The sequence below is a fragment of the Aspergillus uvarum genome (genome assembly GCF_003184745.1).
Source record: "Aspergillus uvarum CBS 121591 unplaced genomic scaffold BO82scaffold_6, whole genome shotgun sequence".
Lineage (NCBI taxonomy): Eukaryota > Fungi > Ascomycota > Eurotiomycetes > Eurotiales > Aspergillaceae > Aspergillus > Aspergillus uvarum.
Window position 1 is genome coordinate 544,286 of NW_020291303.1, and position 16,789 is coordinate 561,074.

At 53.1% G+C, this 16,789-nt stretch overlaps 6 protein-coding genes across 6 annotated transcripts; 4 read left to right on the top strand and 2 right to left on the bottom strand.

Moving 5' to 3' along the window:
- Nucleotides 1-494: 494 nt before the first annotated feature.
- BO82DRAFT_351003 (MCT family MFS transporter) lies at nucleotides 495-2,580 on the top strand. Its single transcript, XM_025634298.1, has 2 exons — nucleotides 495-984; nucleotides 1,051-2,580. Exons 1-2 carry the CDS (start codon nucleotides 775-777, stop codon nucleotides 2,314-2,316), a joined length of 1,476 nt encoding a protein of 491 aa, XP_025495875.1. The 5' UTR covers nucleotides 495-774; the 3' UTR covers nucleotides 2,317-2,580.
- Nucleotides 2,581-2,630: 50 nt separating this feature from the next.
- On the top strand, nucleotides 2,631-4,357 carry BO82DRAFT_165500 (uncharacterized protein). The gene has a single exon (XM_025630296.1). The coding sequence runs from the start codon at nucleotides 3,101-3,103 to the stop codon at nucleotides 4,025-4,027; it is 927 nt and encodes a 308-aa protein (XP_025495876.1). The 5' UTR covers nucleotides 2,631-3,100; the 3' UTR covers nucleotides 4,028-4,357.
- BO82DRAFT_429176 (putative phenol 2-monooxygenase) lies at nucleotides 4,038-6,264 on the bottom strand (the record flags this gene model as incomplete). Its single annotated transcript, XM_025640509.1, has 5 exons — nucleotides 4,038-4,351; nucleotides 4,404-4,520; nucleotides 4,568-4,742; nucleotides 4,795-5,682; nucleotides 5,749-6,264. 5 exons carry the CDS (start codon nucleotides 6,262-6,264, stop codon nucleotides 4,242-4,244), a joined length of 1,806 nt encoding a protein of 601 aa, XP_025495877.1. The 3' UTR covers nucleotides 4,038-4,241.
- A 371-nt stretch (nucleotides 6,265-6,635) lies between these two features.
- Nucleotides 6,636-8,432, bottom strand: sitA (TOR signaling pathway phosphatase SitA). Its single transcript, XM_025634299.1, has 4 exons — nucleotides 8,100-8,432; nucleotides 7,641-8,034; nucleotides 7,245-7,576; nucleotides 6,636-7,190 (listed from the first exon to the last, which is right to left on the bottom strand). The coding sequence occupies exons 1-4, from the start codon at nucleotides 8,251-8,253 to the stop codon at nucleotides 6,901-6,903; spliced, it is 1,170 nt and encodes a 389-aa protein (XP_025495878.1). The 5' UTR covers nucleotides 8,254-8,432; the 3' UTR covers nucleotides 6,636-6,900.
- Nucleotides 8,433-8,572: 140 nt separating this feature from the next.
- BO82DRAFT_351006 (putative nonsense-mediated mRNA decay protein Upf3) lies at nucleotides 8,573-11,032 on the top strand. Its single transcript, XM_025634300.1, has 2 exons — nucleotides 8,573-9,009; nucleotides 9,066-11,032. Exons 1-2 carry the CDS (start codon nucleotides 8,759-8,761, stop codon nucleotides 10,534-10,536), a joined length of 1,722 nt encoding a protein of 573 aa, XP_025495879.1. The 5' UTR covers nucleotides 8,573-8,758; the 3' UTR covers nucleotides 10,537-11,032.
- Nucleotides 11,033-13,271: 2,239 nt separating this feature from the next.
- On the top strand, nucleotides 13,272-16,613 carry BO82DRAFT_274695 (fungal specific transcription factor domain-containing protein; the record flags this gene model as incomplete). The annotated part of the gene is made up of 3 exons (XM_025631095.1): nucleotides 13,272-13,825; nucleotides 14,423-14,489; nucleotides 14,601-16,613. The coding sequence occupies 3 exons, from the start codon at nucleotides 13,272-13,274 to the stop codon at nucleotides 16,611-16,613; spliced, it is 2,634 nt and encodes an 877-aa protein (XP_025495880.1).
- Nucleotides 16,614-16,789: the final 176 nt, after the last annotated feature.

The window sequence follows — 16,789 nt, forward strand, 5'->3', positions numbered from 1 at the left end:
CACAGATCTGCATGCTACTCGGTAGGAGATCCAGCACGATGATGTCATGAGACGCGCAAAGAAAGGTACGCTTATGAAACAGACCTCTCATCTATGCTTTGTGCCCACTCAGAGGATGATGGATGATTCATGGCGCAAAGGGTCGGAGATCAGGTGCCGGCCCAGCTCCCATCCCCAAACACACAAGAGCCTATTCTCCTCACCCGATTCATAGCAGCATACAATGTTTCATGAATCCAATCAACTTATCCTTCTGTTGATCAGCTCTTCCAGCAAAGCAAGGGATACCGCTCTATTCGGGCGATGATGTGCAACAACCACTGGAGATAGCAGCATTCTTCATCTTCCATACCAGAGGTATTCCACAAGAGGCAAGATAGACACCTGAAACCTCGGCCCCTTCGTCGCATTGCGCAAGCGCTACACCTCCCTTGCAATCTGGAGGATCCCCAAAATCAGGAATCATGTCGTCTGAGGTCCGAACGTTTGGCTATGAAGCTTCCCTTCGGGGCGGCTTCTTCCAATTTTGGTAACGGGCACATTCCAGCCCTGTGGAGTAGGTTGTTCTGCGTGTTCGGTGCGGAGAATTTTGGATGCAGAATGTCGTCGGCGGTGTTTTTTTCTGTCCTTTCCTCTGGGAAGCAAGCTTTTGACAAGAGCTTCGGATGCTCGTGCTATTTAATTCTCCGCACCGCTGTTTTCTTTGTGGGAGTTTCATGATGTACTGTACATCGGACAGGGATTCCGTGATAGTTTGTGCTGTGTTTCACCAAAATGGATTCAATGCAGGAGAAGCAGATCAAGCATCTAGGTGGCGGATCGGATGATGCACAACATGAAGATACTGATCGCCAAAGCCAAGAGTCGACAGTGAAGCAGGATATGACCGTTGAGCATGGACAGCCAGCTCCCGATGGCGGATATGGGTGGGTGGTCGTGGCTTGCGTGTTCTGGCTGCAAGTCAATACGTGGGGTATCAATGGGGTGAGTCCATGGATCATCATGTCATGAGTCTTCTATGCTGCAGTCAGGAGATTAACCCACGTTCAGAGCTATGGGATATTTCTGTCCCACTACATGACCAACGATGTTTTTCCCGGGACCAGTTCCTTCGCCTACTCCATGGTGGGCGGCTTATCAATTGGCTGCGCATACCTGATGGCCCCATTCACCGTCTACTTGATCCGAACGCACGGCACTCATGCCACCCTGATTGGGGGAATCATCGTCCAGAGCGGAGGCTTGATTGCAGCCTCTTTCGCCACGAGAATTTGGCAGCTTTTCCTGGCGCAGGGAGTCTGTTTCGGAACCGGCATGGGCGTCATCTATATGACGTACCTGGGCATCCCGGCACAGTGGTTTGAGCGCAAACGCAGCATCGCAAACGCGATCCCCGCCGCCGGAGCCGGGACCGGCGGGATCATCTACTCGCTGGCGATCCAGTCGATGATCGAGAACATCGGGCTGGGGTGGACGTACCGCACGCTGGCGCTGGTGTCGCTGACGGCGAACCTAGTGAGTGCGGCGTTCCTGCGCGACCGCCACAAGGCGACGGCGAGCCGGCACACGGCGTTCCAGTTCCCCTTGCTCCGGCGGGCGGAGTTCGTGCTGCTGCTGGGGTGGGCGATCTTCAGCACGCTCGGGTTCGTCGCGGTCAACTTTAGCCTGCCGAACTTCGCCGTCTCGATCGGGCTGTCGTCGCACCAGAGCAGTGTGGTCGGCGCGCTGCATAACCTGGGCCAGGGGGTCGGGCGGCCGCTGATTGGGCTGCTGAGCGATCGCTGGGGCCGGCTGAACGTCGCGTCGGTGCTGTCATTGGTCTGCGCGGGTTTCTGCTTCGCGATCTGGATTCCCGCCCAGGATATGGCGGTCGTCTCTGTCTTCGCAACGATCGGGGGCATGGTGTCGGGTACCTTTTTCGCCACGGTGGCCCCCGTGATCGTCGAGGTGATTGGGCTGCAAGACCTGCCGGGCGCGCTGAGCATCCTCTGGCTCGTTCTGATCTCGCCCGGGGCGTTTGGCGAGGCGATCGCGCAGGCACTGCGGCGGCCGGCATGGGGCACGGCGGCCTACCAGCCGGTGCAGGTCTTCTCGGGGATCCTCTACATCGCGGCGGCGCTGTGCTTGTGGTTTGTGCGAGGGTGGAAGGTCCAACAAAAGCTGCGGGAGGAAAGTGAACAGGCGAGTCGACACAAGGATCTCACCGATGTGGTGGTATGTGCCAAAGAGGGAGAGGGAGAAGAAGTGGTGAGGAAGTCGGTGTGGAGGGATCCCGTTGGGCTGGGAAGGGAAATGGTGCGTTGGTATCGTGTGTGAGGTGAGGAAAGGGAACCGAAAATCCAAAAATGATAAAAAAGAAAACCAGGACAAAGGAAACGAAAGCACGGGAGAAACGGAAACAAATTAGGGCACAAAGCCTTGTTTCTGTTATTGTTGTTGTTGTGGTTGATGATGGTGGTGGTGGTGTTGGACCAAAAGATTGGGCATACCTGAGTGGAATTACAGACAACCCCATTTCGATAGATCAATTGAAAGGGGAAGGGAGGAATGGACATGGAATATAACATAGGTCAATAACCTAGCAATCTTATTTTATTTTATTTTTTCTGCATTTACTTTTTCTTTTTCCTCTTCTTTTCTTTTCTGTCACTGTCACTTGTCACACCTTAATTTAATTTTTCGAATCTTATTTTCTGAATTTTAAGACTGGTGCATTGGATGAAGTGAGATCCATCAGATCGGCCTAAAATTAGCTGAATCCTTTGTGATGGGAAAAAGGGAAGGGAGAATCTTTCTTGACCGCCAGATTGTGAAAAGCAACAACTGGTGGTTTCTTACTTTTTTGTGATGCACACCGAAAGAATCGAGACGAAGAGGAGGTGAGAAGGAAAAGTTTATCAACACTGACAATGCCAGGTCTATTTCTTGTAGTTTATGAATCTGTTTCTTTTTTACTTTTACTTTCTACATCTACATTTACTTTTTACATTAGAGTCTTAAAACTTATTTAATGTCTTTATCTTGCACCGGGTTTTGAAGTATAGCTAAAGTCATCAACAACAACAACAACAATACCCGCAAACTACTATACCACCACAAAATGCTCCCCGCGCAACAACAACTGCCAATCCCATACATTGTGCCTCCCCATCTGGAGGAATACAACATCCCGCTGTCCGCTTTCGCGGCCGCCCGTCCTCAGTTCCACAACATCGTCGGCGGTGCGTTCATCTTCTCGACCACCGTGCCGGACGCCGTGACTTCGATCACCACATCTGCTTCTGTTCCGACAACTACAAAGGGAACAGCACAGGGAACGACAGCGCACATATTCCCATTAGCGTCTACACCTCCACCTGTACCTGTCTCTGCATCGTCATCCCCATCCCCATCCTTATCGCCCTCATCGCCCTCATCGCCCTCATCGCCCACCCCAACAGCAGCAGCACAATCCCCACAAACCCCAACCTCCTCCGCAACCTCCACCCCCGCAACAACCCCAGGCACGATCCCAGACGACCACCCCCACAGTCTCGCACCCGATGATGATCTTCGGATGCCCGAACCCAAAACCCTCCTCCTCCAACGCAGCATCACAGACTCCTACCCGTGCCACTGGGAGAACCCCGGCGGCCTGATCGACCCCGTCCGCGACGCCACCGTGCTGGCGGGCGTGGCGCGCGAGGTCCGCGAGGAGACGGGGTTCCACGTCTCCCGGTTCGTGGATCTCGTGTGCGTCGACGAGTGGACCAAGATGAAGCGCGGGGTGCTGCTGCAGGAGACCAAGGTGACGTTTCTAGTGGAGGTGAGGGAGGCGGCGGCGGTGGGCTGGGAGGAGAGGGTCAAATTGGCCGAGGGGGAGCATCAGGCTTTTGTGTGGGTGGGCGAGGAGGAGGTGCGTGGGATGGTGAGGGATAAGGGCAAGAAGCGGAAAGCCAGTGGCAGGTTGGGAGTGGGGTTTATTAATGAGCAAGGGGGGAATTTGCTGAGGGGGTTTGAGGTGGTGAGGGGGTCGAGAGGGTGTTGAGTTTCTGGATATTGGGGTTGTGGTGATGGAGTTGGAGTTTGATGGGAGGGAGGTTTGGTGGGTTTTGTATGGTAGATTGAAAGGGACTATTTGCGGCTGCGTTTTCGTTTTCGTTTTCGTTTTAGAATGGTTCGTGTATGGTATAACATGTGCATTGTAGGTATTGTGGATGAGGTTATGGTACAGGTTTATCATCATGGAATCGTCAGAGATCTTATAACTTGCTTTCTGGCACAGAGTTCGGGTGTTCTTGGGGTAGTAAGCATCCTGAGAAGAATTGGCCGATCTGGCGATAATCGTCGAGACTGAGCACTGTCGATACATCTAGATCTGTGTCAATGCCAGATCTCATTGATTGAATAGGTAGGGAACTCACATTGATCAGGGCGGACGATGATAATTACTCCTCTCTCGGGGTTTATCCCCAGATGCTCATAAACATGTCCATGGCCCTTGTTGTAGCTCTCGTCGTCGAAGAAGATTTTATGAATGTCTTCCCTGTTGTTAGCAAGCATATACTAAAGGAGCCAGAAGACTCACCTCTTGTCTGGTTCTTGCCGGTAACAGGGTAAAAGCATGAAGGAATCTCTTCCAGTTCAACACTGTGTCGCCGGCCATATCCAACCAATATCGGTTCAATCAAGCTGTCTGCGTCGCCTCCCTCCAGACGGAAAGTCCGCAAAGGACTGTCGCTCGAGCTAAGATAGCTTCCTAGCTGTATGGGGATCAATTTCATGCTCGATCCGGTAAACAGGCACGTCACTTACAGCATCCAATCTAGTTTTGTTCTGGGCAATACTGAGATCACCAACAAAGGCGATGACCCTCCACCTGCCGTCAGACTTCAAAGTCGTGGCTAGTTGCAAGGGTTTAGAATCGCAGAAGCGCACCACCTGTGCGCTAGGCAGCCTCATCCCCACGACGACATTCGTCGAAAGCTCTTTCGACACACCCGTGTCGGAGGTGATAGGCGATTCGTCATACTTGGCCGTAAGGCCAGCAGTATACTTCCCAGACTTGATGAACCCCTCCTGGAACTCCTGGGGCGATGCGTCCCCCTTGGATGAAAAGAGCTTCGCAAAGTATCGATCGAAGTTGATCAGATCAATAGCCACCTTCTGCCGCTCCAGCACGTACGTCTCCAGCAGAGACGGAGGGGCCAGCCCCTTCAGGATCGACGCCAACTTCCAGCCCATATTGTACCCATCCTGGAGACTGACATTCATGCCCTGCCCGGCTTTGGGGGAGTGGGTATGGCAGGCGTCTCCCGCAAGGAAGACGCGGTAGTCCTTGTGGAAGCAGTCCGCATGACGCTGGCCGATCGCATAAGCCGACCACCACACCGTCTCCACGAACTCGATCCGATACTGACTCAGGATCTTCTTCGCTGCCTGCTGCAGATCCTCCAGCTTAACATCCTTGGCCTTGGTCCCCGCAGGAAGCTCGATGTAGAACCGCGTCAGGTTGTCGCTGTCCCCTTCTCTAGGGATGATCAGCAGGTTACCTGCTTTCGAGCGAATCGTCGACTTCTTCCGGATATCCGGATAATCCGTGCGGGGGACCATATCCATCACGCCCCAGACGGCGTCCGTACTATCCCCGACCATATTGTACCCGAGTACCTTCCGCACGGTACTATGCGCTCCATCGCATGCCTGGTTCATTCCCAATCAGCCACTCCCAACCACCTCAACAATGTAACAACACGTTAACAAACATACCATAACATACTTGGCCTCAAACCTCTCCACCGTCCCCGCCTTCTCCGCCGTCACCGTCACCGGATACGCCTCGGGATCCGCCACCTTGGTCCGATCCACCTCGACCCCCTGCACGGTATACCCATAATCGATCTCCTGTCCATTGAACCGCCGCATCGCCTCGATCAACAGCATGTTGATCCGCGCCTGGTTCAAGATGACGTGCGGCTGATGCGACAGGCCCGGCTGCGTGTCCGCCGTCCTGCCCGTGCGCCGAATCGCCCCGGACCCATCCTCGTCCGCCCAGAACACCACCTCCAGCACGTGGTACGATTCGCGCAGCAGCTCGTCGCCGATCCCAAAGCTCTCGAAGATCTCGACCGTCCGGCACTGCACTCCGTCCGCCTGACCCATCGTCATCGGGCCCGAGCGCCGCTCCAGCACCTTGCACCGCAGGCCGTAGCGCGCCAGCCAGGTCGCCGCGCAGAGGCCGGCCGAGCCGCTGCCGCAGATGAGGACGTCGACTTGTTGGGTCATCGTTTTTGCTGTGATTGGGAATGAGAATGAGTCAGAGTATTAGTGTGGTGAGCGGAGGAAGGAATTCTCGGTTGGAGCTCATTGTTCCTGTTGATATATGCCTCGTGGCCGGAATGCGTCCCGATGAGAGTATAGAGTGCTTGACAGTGCTGTACCCCGGAATCCATTCCGGGGCTCGGTTGAGAAGCCGGGGCCCTCGGTCGCGCTGTGCTCCAATCAGGTGGAGCCCGCTGTCGGCCTCCGCAATTTTGCGGGCGCTGGACTCTTTTCGATAAACTGCAGCAAGATGAAGGAGTAAAAGTGACAATGCTACGGTCTGTGCACTCATAGGAATGACACACCAGGTCATCGTCCAAGTCATGGTCTAGGAAGGAGTCTGTATAGTCGCCAAAGATAATCCAATTCATCCCATCTCAGAGTATCCTAGAAACAAAAATCTTTAGAGAATTGGTAATAATGACTTCATTAAGGTCCCTCGGTCGTTATGTATGCAGTCCATCACTTTGCCCATACCCAACTTGAGCGTGAGCACCATCCTGTAATTCACTCCCAACGCCAGCGCCGGTGCGGTTAAACCCTGGAGATATCCACGGAGATCAAGCAAGCCCCATAAAAACAAATAGCAACGTCATAATTTTACAGAAAGTATTCGCTGCGGCCCGGCCGCGATGTCGGAACATGTCGTTGATCGTCGCTCACTGCACTGAAGAGCTTGAACGTCGGCTTGAGGTCGTCGTTGATCTCGCAAACCGAGGCGAGGTTCCCGCAGCGGTAGCAGTAGTTGGGCGCACTCCATACCGTAACCACGTTCTGGTTGGTGAAGTGGTACTTGTAGCCCTCGTTCACCAACTGATGCGCTCGCGCGATTAGGGTCAGGTCGTTGACGTGGCAGAATTCGTCGGCAACTTTGTCGCCGAAGAGCCAGCCTAGATCAACGGTCAGCACGGGGTTTGGGTAGGATTTAGAGGGTGCTTGCTTACCGGCTCCTCGTGGACTGACAGCCCAAGTTTCAACATCATCCGGGTCCGACCAGACCAGATCACAGAAGGCACCCTCGTGGGGGATCTCTTGCGCTCGGGCGACAACACGGACTTGATCAAGCGTTCGAATTTCCGGGCTCAGTCCTCCGTGTACACACAGCACCCTGCCGTCAATGATGGCGCCTAGCGTCATGAAGTCGAAGACTTGGCAGCAAGCCTTCCACACAGAGGCGTTGCCATACTTCTGGAAGCACTCCTCGTAGAAGCCGTATACCTGGGTGATCTGGCGGGATTCGTGATTACCACGCACCAACGTAACTCGGTCAGGGTATCTAGACAAGGTAAAAGCCGTTAGGATCCGAAGGTTGTCGATACAGACAGACACATGACACTCACTTAGCCTTGAGGCAGAGTAGGAGCGTCAGGGTCTCCAAGCTGAAATAACCCCGGTCGACGTAGTCGCCGAGGAAAACGAAATTGCGGTTCAGAGTTACTTCATTCGAGCCTGCGCTCGAAGAACGACCCCGTTGACTGCTGACCGAGGCTGTATCGTCGCCGCCTTCCCCGCCTCCTGAATTTCTGAGCTTCTTCCGTAGTTTAGGATCACTGATGGTGGACGGGGGCTCAATATCGTCGGACGTGATGACTGAGGGAAATGTCTTGGGCGGTTCGACTTCCGATTCATTAGGCATTCCGCCGGAGACCCTGAATAGTTCAAGCAGATCGTAGAATTGCCCGTGAATATCTCCACAGATTGTGACCGGGGTTGATACGGGCTGGATGTTCGATTCTAAAGACAGACGGTTGCGTCAATCTCTGCCTCCAGAAACGTAGCCGATCTCGGACGGGGCCTACCTTCCATCATGAACTCCTTCACGATCTCGCAAAGTTGTTTCATGTGGGCCTCGGAAAGGTACTTGCAGTCCTTTGCCGCCTCAAGCCACTCGTCGGGGCCTGCATTGCGCTTCAACTTGGCCGGTCCCGGCTGAGGGACCTTACTGTCAACCATGATGCTGCTAACGCCACGCTGCGGGTTAGAGGGTCGCGATAGAGATAGGTTACTAGGTGGGAGGGGTAAGGACGAAAGGATAAACGAGGGGCAGCTTGTGAAGGTATAATGAGCGAACAACGAGGAGGTCTAAAGGAAAGTGGCTCGCATACACCGGGACACACCAAGTATGCTGAGCTGGATGCGCATTAGCGGGTTCTTCCCCGCAGGGTGAATAAGATGTGATTGATGTTGGGCATGGCCGCCGGTCACGTGCACTCGCTGTCCGGATCTCGCCATCCGATGGTTATCAGCTTAACATTTCCACACGACAACAACACTGCTTATATCTGGAGCTGGTACCCAAGGGTGTGGTATCTCGAGACTCCACATCCCTCAACATATCACCAGCGTACGAATTGTGTCCTCAATCAATACTCCTTGTCCCACAACAAGAACTACTCTCCCGGTCGCACTCTTGGTCAGGGCGGGGGTCGCTCAGACCGAAAGAGTCTGTATATCCACCATGACGCAGACCCCGAACGGCAAATCTGCAGGAGGCGTCCTGCAAATACCAGTGGCTGCGACTCAAAAGAATGCTTCTGCGACAAGTAAAAAAGCTCCCAAGCCTCCGGCGCCGCGACTAAAGCTCCTCATCAGACGGCTTCCGCCAGGGTTGACCAAAGCCGAATTCGAGACAGCTCTCGGCCCCGAATGGAAGACCGGAGCTGGAAAGGTCGATTGGTTTCTCTACAAGCCGGGCAAGGTGTCCAAAGAGTAAGGTTTCTTTTTCTGTGGGCTCGTTCTTTGGCTAACTTGACTGTTGCAAACAGTCCAGCCAAACCTTCTCGGCCCTCGCGAGCCTACGTCCACGTCGTTTCGAACGATTACACTCTGCCGCTTTCCACTCAGGTTCGCCAGACGTCCTTTCAAGATGCGCGCAACACTTTCAATGACCCTGTGCTCTTGGGACCACCCTCGTTGGAGTTTGCGCCATTCGCCAAGATCCCCGGGAGTCGTTCGCGCAAGGATGCTCGCCAGGGAACTATTGATCAGGATCCCGATTTCATCGCCTTCCTCGAGAGTCTTACCCAGCCCATAACGAAGCCAGCTGCGATTGACTCGGCCGCCGATGCGGAGGACAAGAAAGACTCGGTGACAATCACGCCCTTGGTTCAATACATCAAAGATAAGAAGGCCAACAAAGCTAAGGAGTCCAGCAAGTCTTCCCGCCACAAGTCAGACAAGGACTCGAAGTCGGAGAAGGTCCAGGCAAAGAAGCTGCTTCAACGGCCAGATAAAGACTCTACTCAGCCGGCCGCTGCAGAGAAGTCGGATAGGAAGAGCAGGTCGGATAGAGCTACCAAGGAAGCTGTGAAGGTGGCGAACAAGCAAGCCGCTAGTGTCGCATCCAAGCAGGCCGCAAAGTCGTCCGCTTCCAAGGACTCTCCCAAAGACGCACCCCAGCCATCGACGGAACGGAAAAGGGAACGTGGTAATATCTCTGCTGCTGCCAAGATTCTCCAGCGCGATCTTGGATTGGCTCCATCCGGCGGTCGTCGACGCGGCGGGAAGGGTGCCTCTGTGGATTCCGACGCCTCGAAGAACGAACAAGTCAACGCCGCAACCCCCGAACCGCCAAAGAAGGAGGTCTCCAGCAGGTCGTCGAAGGGTGCCAATTCCTCGCAGAACTCCAGGGGTCGAGATCGTAGCCACACTCAACAACCATCTAGCGAGCCATTGGAAGCGGGCACCCCTCCCGCCAGCACAACACCGAAACCTCCCAAGCCCGCCAAAGGAAAACAAGCACCGGCCGGCCTAGCAGTCACCGCCACCCAAGCCTTCCTAAAGCACGCCAACCCGTCCCAAGGTGTCACTGAGCCGTTGTTGGAAACTGCCTTCGCTCCTTTCGGTAAAGTCCTGAAGGTGGAAATCGACAAGAAAAAGGGCTTCGGCTATGTCGATTTTGCTGAGCCAGACGGACTTCAGAAAGCCATTGCTGCAAGCCCTGTCACAGTCGCTCAGAGTCAGGTAGTTGTGTTGGAGAGAAAGGCCAACCCCGGAGGTGAGAAGGGTCGCGGAAAAGGTCGTGGAGGTGAATCGCAGCCATCCACTGCGGGAGGCAACGCCAACAACAATCGGGGCGACAAGTCCACCGAGGGCAAATCCGGAGGAAACTCATCCCGAGGACCGCGTGGTGGTCGAGGCTCTAAAGGCAAAGGCGGCTCGAAGGCTAACAGCGGCGGCAATGCGAATGCGAATACCAACGCCGGCGAGAACAAGGGAAATGCGGACGGCAAGTAAGAGGCTAGGGGTGTGCTGTACTCAATTGCAAAGATCATCTAGAGCGATAGCGTCTCGATGTTGGGTAACGCGCATGAGTCTCCCAGATCACGCATGCAGCGAAATCACGCATGGACGACTCACTTTCTGGGCGGGATATTCAACCTGTTCACATGCACAGAGCATCTGGCGCCAGGCATCTATCATCCCTGATCCGTTAGGCTGGGATACCGGAGCCCCCTCTGCTTGCACACACACACACACACGGCATAGTCTTTGCCGGCCTTGGGACGTGAGAAGTTGCTGTTTACAGCCATGATATCCGCCTACCAGAAGCTATCTACTCGGTAAGCTGCAGTGGTTACAATGAACACAGCCTCTCCTGGCTAAGCTTGTTCTATACGAGCAATCTACTTTGGTTCAGGGAGCAACGATCCGATGTAACATCAACATACTGCAGTGTTCTTATTAGCTACATATCTATGAATAATGAAAGAAAATATCGAGTATGCAGACGCAAGGTACACGCAACTTTCACATTCTTCCATAGTAAGTAAGCATCAAGAGCGTATGAGCGGGTGTTGTCTTCGTGTGGCTCAAGACAGGAAACCTCGCGGTTATAAACGTAGAGGTTCGGGATCTTAAGACAATAATAATTCTATGATGATGGCTACGATTGCGACCGAATTAGAAGATGGTCACGACGCTACAAGTAGAAAGAAGCAAATTTAATCACAAATAGTAATTTGATTCAAATTCATAATACGAGAAAAGTTTGAGCAAAAAAACCTCTCAGGAAACACCAACATCAAAGTGTAAGAGGGGTAAAACACCTTTCAGACCTCCTCGACGCCCACCAAGTCAGACCGACCGAAGTCAAGACGTCACGACAAGGTAAAGATCATCACCACTCCCTGGACCACAGCAAGACCAATCGCCCGAAACAAGCCCGTCCGAGGACAGGTCGTAACAGAGCGCGGCAACAAGCAGAGTCGAGTCGGAAGTAAAACGGCTTCACTTTAGGGCATCGAGGACATAGAAGTCATCAGCAAGGGTGAGGATTCTGTGGCTCTTTAGAAGAGCTCAGAGGTGGGACGTCTACTCTAAAGTGATTCTTTGAACTGTTGCAGAGAGGATGGTTAGTGAGACGGTTCTTCATGATCGTGATGGTTGCTTGAGAATTCGGAAAGGAATTCTCAAGGTATGGGGGGGATCACTCACGTAGAGTCGCTTGATTTTCAAAATAGCTGGGGGTCTGGGAGGCTTTTATATTGCGGTTGTCGGGGGTGCGGCCGCGCTAGCCACAAGCGAGGTCAGGTGGGTTTGCTGTGTTTGCTGGGAGAAACTTTTTATTGGGCCAATGGGGGACCAGGAAATTTGCGTGTTCCCGCTGCTTCTGGCTTTGATCTCGCTTGTGTACCTGAATTTCCTCGCCGGTGAGTCGTGGATTTCTTTTTCATTAGGTAATGGGATATGGCTGGCCCCGTCTGTGGTTGTTGCCTGGCTATCTAAGGCATATCCTGTCGCCTGAGGCAGTGAGGCTGGAAGGCACTCTACTTACTAGTGAGTTACTGTACAGTACACTGCAGTACTTTGGACGATGGTCTGCCCACTCACTTTGGCGCAAGTCCTCAGCCCTGCAATGAGATGGATCTACATTTGAAGTTCTATGTCACACCTGGAAGTCTTCCTAAGTGGCCTTAAGTCTCCCTAGCCTCGGTACAGATGAGCACTGTTGTTAGCGCAAGGCCACTCTTGATCTGTCGCCCGCTTGGTGTTTCGAAAGCTGCCAGTGAGGTTCTAGGAAATGGGCACGGATTGCCCTGCTGTCTCCTGAGAGATTGAGGCCGGCTCTTAGAGTCGGCTATGGACCTTTTTGGCCATGATTTATGTTTCAGGTACTGGATCACGACGGAGCACCTCGGTCATTGGACCCTGTGCGCACGGTTGGGGGCTCGGCCACTTCGGCACCTGATGTGTCGATTTATACCAGCAACCCAGCACAATGTCATCAATATCCGACACGGACTGATGATCTCTGGTTTCGTGTGCCGGTCGGAGTGGTGCAGATTGCATCAGGGCTGAAGGTCGGCCTGGCTGAATCTCGGCCTATGTCAGAGGATTTCCTAACTTTCAGTGATCTCCCATCGAATCGTCGCAGAACCCTGAGAGAAAATCAAAAGAACCAACTGTGCCTCGGTTCATGCAAAGTATGATCTCATTTGAAACGATCTCGCCCAGCGGTCAAATCAACCGTCCAGACATAGCAGGTTCGCTGGAATATTCCCGTCATCTTCAAGTTTCGGTCGAAACGTCGATCAGCCGCTTCCTCCTCGCCAGTTTCACCGCATGGCGTAGAAGAACGGGCCCGGGCTACCCCTGGTGGCTGTTTGTTCCGATCAGGGTCGACCCATTTTTGGGGTTTTGTGGAGCAGACTTCGGACTGATCCGCGATGCTTGGACTTACACCAGCCATCATGCTTGGTAGTGCTGAGAGATTGCAGGTTGAAACAAACCCTCAAACAACAAGAAAAATTCAATCCGGCTTCGGATCCCATGCAGATGTGTGTAGCATGATGGAGGACACTCTACCTTGTATGACCTCGGGGTAGGCTTATGGCCGTGGAAGACATATAAGAACCCTCTCTGCTGACCTTCAGGACATCATCGACAAGCATCAAATCCAATTCAATCGTCCCAATAGTCTCTAGCAAACCAATTCTTCTACAAGTCTTTTTCGACCTCCACCTGCCAAAATGAAGCTCATCAGTGCCTCGTCCGTCGTGGTGGCTGCCACCGTCATCTCGGCCGCCAACGCCGCTGCTTTTCCCTCTCTGCCCAGCATTCCGGAAAGCTGCTTGGAGATCCCCAAGGTCCTGGGCAACAAGCCTCTGCAGCTCCTGCAGTACTTCCACAAGGAAGTGTGTGAGCAGAACTGCACCGCCACCATCAACCAGCACAACGCCTACGTCCAAAACCAAGTTCTCCCGCAGCTCATCCAGGACCTGGACCAGAAGCTGGGTATCTCTGCCACTGAGCAAGCGCAATTCAAGCAGCTCCACACCCAGGCCGTTGCCGCCGTCGAGAAGAGTTGCTCTGCCAAGGGCAACAAGCCCCTCTGCAACGATATTCAAGGGCTGGTTGATTATGGATTCTGCGCCTTCCAGGCCACTGAGCCTATCTTCAAGAGCCACCTCAGTCAGTTGCAGTCGGGCTCCCTCAACATCACCGAGGCCAAATGCGACAAGATTAAAGAGCTGGACTCGGACGCGACCGTCTGGCAGAAGACCCTTCCGAGCTACATTGACAAGTTCGCTCAGGAGTGCGCGAATGAGAAATAGAGGAAGTGTGAGGATTTTTTAAATCAGGCAAGATGGCCTAGATGGCTCGAGCCGATGTCGAAGCACCATCCACACCGACTGAAAGCAGCGTTGCTGCGTCGCAGGACGAGGAAGGACCGTTGCAGTCTTGTTTGTTATTTGATTGACTCTGCGCTTCGATTTGAGATCTCGCAAATTGTCACTCTCTTGAGAATATATCTGGTATATGAGATTTAGTTACTTATGAATTCATCTGTTGACCAGTTTGAATCGTTCGATGTTGGGACTGAATTTTTTTCAATCAAGTAGGAGGTAGTGTACGTACTGTCAAGCAAAGACAGCATGCTTATCGGGCTTATCGCAGTGTGGGGTCAGCCATTGCCGTTAACCCGAACTCCTGACCACTCAACTAGCGGTGGGTGGAGATGGGCTCCTTGGTCTAGATAGACACTCAAACACACTTCCTGGGGAAGTGTCAACTATCGCTCACGACAATCCCAGAACCACATGCCACACCATCACGGTGAGATGTATGGCGGTGTCTCTCTGCATTCACTTACTCAGGTCAAGCCTAAGCCAGATGTCAGAGCAGGTTCCTCTGAAACAGCAGCTTCGAACGAGTCTCTGAACACACCTCATTCCTCCTTGTCACATGTGATGCCGCGACCGAAGGTAAACCCTGAGGATCGACTGCGGGCCTATGAGGCTTGTCGAGTATGTCGGGCTACTAAGAAACGATGCAGTGGCACATTTCCATGTGCAAAGTGCATCCGGCTTGGTCGCGCCGATACCTGTGTTCCGGCTCCTCGTGGTAGTGCTCGGCGGCCAAATGGGGACAGTAACGCATATCCTTCGGGATTGATCTCTGCCAATCGAAACTCTGCTTCTCTGGACCTAGCATCGTCCGGAAGTCAAATAAATGACCTCCCACCTTCTCCGTCTTCTGGACCAGCTGTGTCTACTCTAGAACCAGGGCCTCTCTCTCCGGAAACGCCGCACAGGACCCACCCTCGCATGCTGCGCAACCTTCGGGGTGAACGAGGTAAGCATTACCTGACTGTATTCGGACAGGGTCAGGCGCTCATGAGTCTTATTCTAGTGTATATCGGGAAGGCTGCGTCCTTGTCTTTCCTGCAGCTAGTTCGAGATACCGTTACACAATGCATTGGACCATCGCAATTCTCCCACAATATGAAAAGCGAAGACATGCTGGAAACCGAGTCACCAGATGATATTCCCCTTGAGTTAGGCGATGAATTCGACGTGCGTCAGCAGCAATACTATGTTCAAGCCTACAGTGCAGCAACGAGCGGCTTCATGCATGTTCTGTTAGAAGAGGAAGCGATGCAGCTCCTGAAAGCACCAATTAGCTCAAGCGCTGAGACCACTGGTAATCGGGATCAAACCAGATCAGCTCTGATGAATATCGTTATCGCTATTGGAGCGCAAGCGTCGAAGCACCATCCCTTAGCAGAGCGTGCTGGAAAGTTCTTCTTCGCTTGTGCTCAGCGCAGCGCATTTGCAGGGATGCTCGAAAATCCAAGCCTGGATCTAGTGCGTCTCTTTCTTCTGATGTCATACTACATGCTCGGTGCGTGTCGCAGAAACGCCGCGTTCATGTATCTAGGGGTAGCTGTCCGGGCAGCAGTGGCACTGGGTCTACAGCTTACCGACCTCGGGGAGACCGTTCCCACGAAGGAACAAGATATCAGAGCACGGGTGTGGATGAGTCTTTGCGTACTGGATTTACTAGTGAGTTCTATTCTCGGCAGAGCAGCTGCGACAACCTCAATACGTTCCCACTCAGAAGACACCTCTTTCTCATCGTCACACACCGAGAACCAGGCAGAAAAGAGCCTGGTGGCGTCTTTCAAGTTGTCAAAGATCTTGGATGATATCATCACTGGGCTTTACGTAAAGCAGGCAGCCTCAGTCGAGGTGGCTGATGTCCTCTTAACGAAGCTGAAGGACTGGAGTGATGATCTACCCGAGTCACTACTGGCGCCCCCTGGGACTGACTATGAACAGCCTGCGGCTCACCAGCATATTATCGGGAACCTACATGTCGCGTGCACTTATCACTTCGCCGTTATCATAGTGACACGTCCCTTCTTGATATCAGCACTGGGCTTTCAGCTTGCACAGTTAAATCGCAGTCCCATGGGCGGCGGCAATAGTGAACACAATGAGGAATTGGCATATTCCAAACTAGCAACGGCATGCGTCGACTCGGCAGTGTATATGATCCAGACATGCTCAGAGGTCTTCCAAACGCGTCTCTTGCTAGGAAACATGTGCATCCTCAAGGCTTTTATCTTTGCGGCTGGACTAGTGCTAGGTTTCTCCATGTTCTCCCAGAAAGAAGCAGACCCGTTGCAGGAGGAAACTTACGATGACGCTCTCGACATCCTGCGCATGCTTTCTGAGCGATCTGCTCAAGCTGCCCACTACCTTGAAATTCTCAGTCTGCTCAAGAATGCCGTCTATGAGCAGCGCCAGCGACTCGCACAGCACGCGCAACAAACCAGAACTCGATACGTCAGTAAGCTTTTCAGTCTAAATGACCGCCGCCTTTCAACACAAACCCAAACTGAGACAGTCGCCTCTGCCGGCGAGGATGTTTCTGATCCTTCGCAACTAGGATTATTTGAGCCGTGGCCAAGTGTGAATAGTTTCTCTGCCGTGGATCCTGCCGAGTACAGTGCTGCGCTCACGGGATGGGGTGGGATGGAATTGCCACTGTGGGATAGTTTCCCATTCAATGGTCCAGCTATGTGATGGCAGGAAGAGGTCTAGATACGACGGACAGACGCACGACAAACTACTGCTGGCGAAATTCATCTTGTATGAATTACACGGATGTATGATATTTTTCCGCCAGATATGTCTTAATATATGGGCATTATAAGTTGTTCCTGGAGTTGTTAGGCAATCTAAAAATAAATGCTGCTGCC